The sequence below is a fragment of the Brassica oleracea genome, chromosome C6 (assembly GCF_000695525.1).
Source record: "Brassica oleracea var. oleracea cultivar TO1000 chromosome C6, BOL, whole genome shotgun sequence".
NCBI classification, from domain to species: Eukaryota; Viridiplantae; Streptophyta; class Magnoliopsida; order Brassicales; family Brassicaceae; genus Brassica; species Brassica oleracea.
In genome coordinates this window covers 3,750,854-3,752,306 of record NC_027753.1, presented here as the reverse complement: position 1 = coordinate 3,752,306, position 1,453 = coordinate 3,750,854, and the positions used below count along the sequence as shown (strand labels likewise).

At 34.8% G+C, this 1,453-nt stretch overlaps 1 protein-coding gene across 1 annotated transcript; it reads right to left on the bottom strand.

Moving 5' to 3' along the window:
• Positions 1-828: 828 nt before the first annotated feature.
• Positions 829-1,453, bottom strand: LOC106299518 (probable calcium-binding protein CML34). The gene has a single exon (XM_013735598.1). It carries the CDS (start codon positions 1,411-1,413, stop codon positions 1,012-1,014), a length of 402 nt encoding a protein of 133 aa, XP_013591052.1. The 5' UTR covers positions 1,414-1,453; the 3' UTR covers positions 829-1,011.

Here is a 1,453-nt window from a genome sequence, read left to right as displayed (position 1 = left end):
GGGTTTTTCGGATTTTGGTTCTTTTTTATAACACCTCATATGTCCTATTCTAGTAAATTTGCAAGTACGGGTCGGGTTCGGATATAACACATCGGGTTTGGATCGGTTTTGTGTCACATCATAGAACCCATAAAGTAATCATATATCATTTGGATTCGGGTTATATCGGATCGGATCGGATATATCTGAAATAAAATCTAAAATTTAAAAGTAGAACATAAGAAATATATATTTATTTATATATAATTAAGTATTTAAGGTAGTTATTTAAATTTTAAATACTTATTGTTAGATAACATATCAAAATAAATATGAAATTGAATATTTGAAGTATATATTCATGTTTCATATAATTATATTGTATATTATTTTGGACATTCGGATAGGTTTCTTCGGATATTTTTTCGGATTTTTTGGTTTTTTCGGTTTTTTGGGGTACCCGTTCGGGTTCGGTTATTAATACTTCGGGTTCGGATATGTTTTGTACCACCTTACAAGATCCATTCGGATATTTTTTATATTTTGAACCGGATACGGATCGGGTTTTTCGGTTCGGATTCGGTTCGGATTTCGGGTTACGGATATTATGCCCAGGCCTAAATCAAATGTTGTCGGAGATCAATCTTACCCGAAACAAACGCTCCCTTGAGTTTCTGATATAATGTCTTGCAAAATGTTCTTATACCAGTTATAAATATCTCGGAGATCCTCTTATATTGCACTGAGCACAAACTAATAGGTCGCAATTTTTAGACTTTGTACATAAACATATTTTTCGGCTTTGTATATAAACATTTTCTGCAGTTGATTTTATGTTTAACAAAAATTATTTTAGATTTCAATAATCATTGCTAAATACCCACATGACATTTGGCAAGTGCAGTATTTAACAGCATGCACTTGAAATTATTTTTAAAGACAAGACACGGTCGAGAAATCTCTGAACCGATGACAATACACATCAATAAGGATAAGCAAACATAGTTACTAAACAAGCAGACCAGTCATCCTTCATTTCTTAAACTCGCCAATGATCATAGCCATAAATTCCTCAAAGCTAACATAACCATCACCATCTGCATCCACGGCTTGAACCATCTCTGCACATTTTTCTTCTGTGAAGTCCTCCCCAAGCCCAGTCATGGCCGCATGGAACTCATTTGCTGTTACCTTTCCGTCACCATCAGTATCACAAAAATCAAAAGCTTCCTTCAACATGTTATTAATGCACAAAGTAAACTCGTCAGCGTCAAGCTCACCGTCACCATCCACGTCAAATTCCTTGAACATCTTTGTGATTTCTTCATCAGGAATGTTATTAGAGAAAGCAAGAGCCGCTTCACGGAACTCCTCCAGTGAGAGCTTGCCGTCGTTGTTCTTGTCGAACTTTTGGAGGATCTGTTTTGCAGACATTTTCTTATTATATTTGTTTTAGATTTTTCTTTTGTTTATG

Coding starts and splice junctions, on each gene's coding strand:
- LOC106299518 (XM_013735598.1), bottom strand. CDS start 1,413: ATGTCTGCAAAACAGATCCTCCAAAAGTTCGACAAGAACAACGACGGC.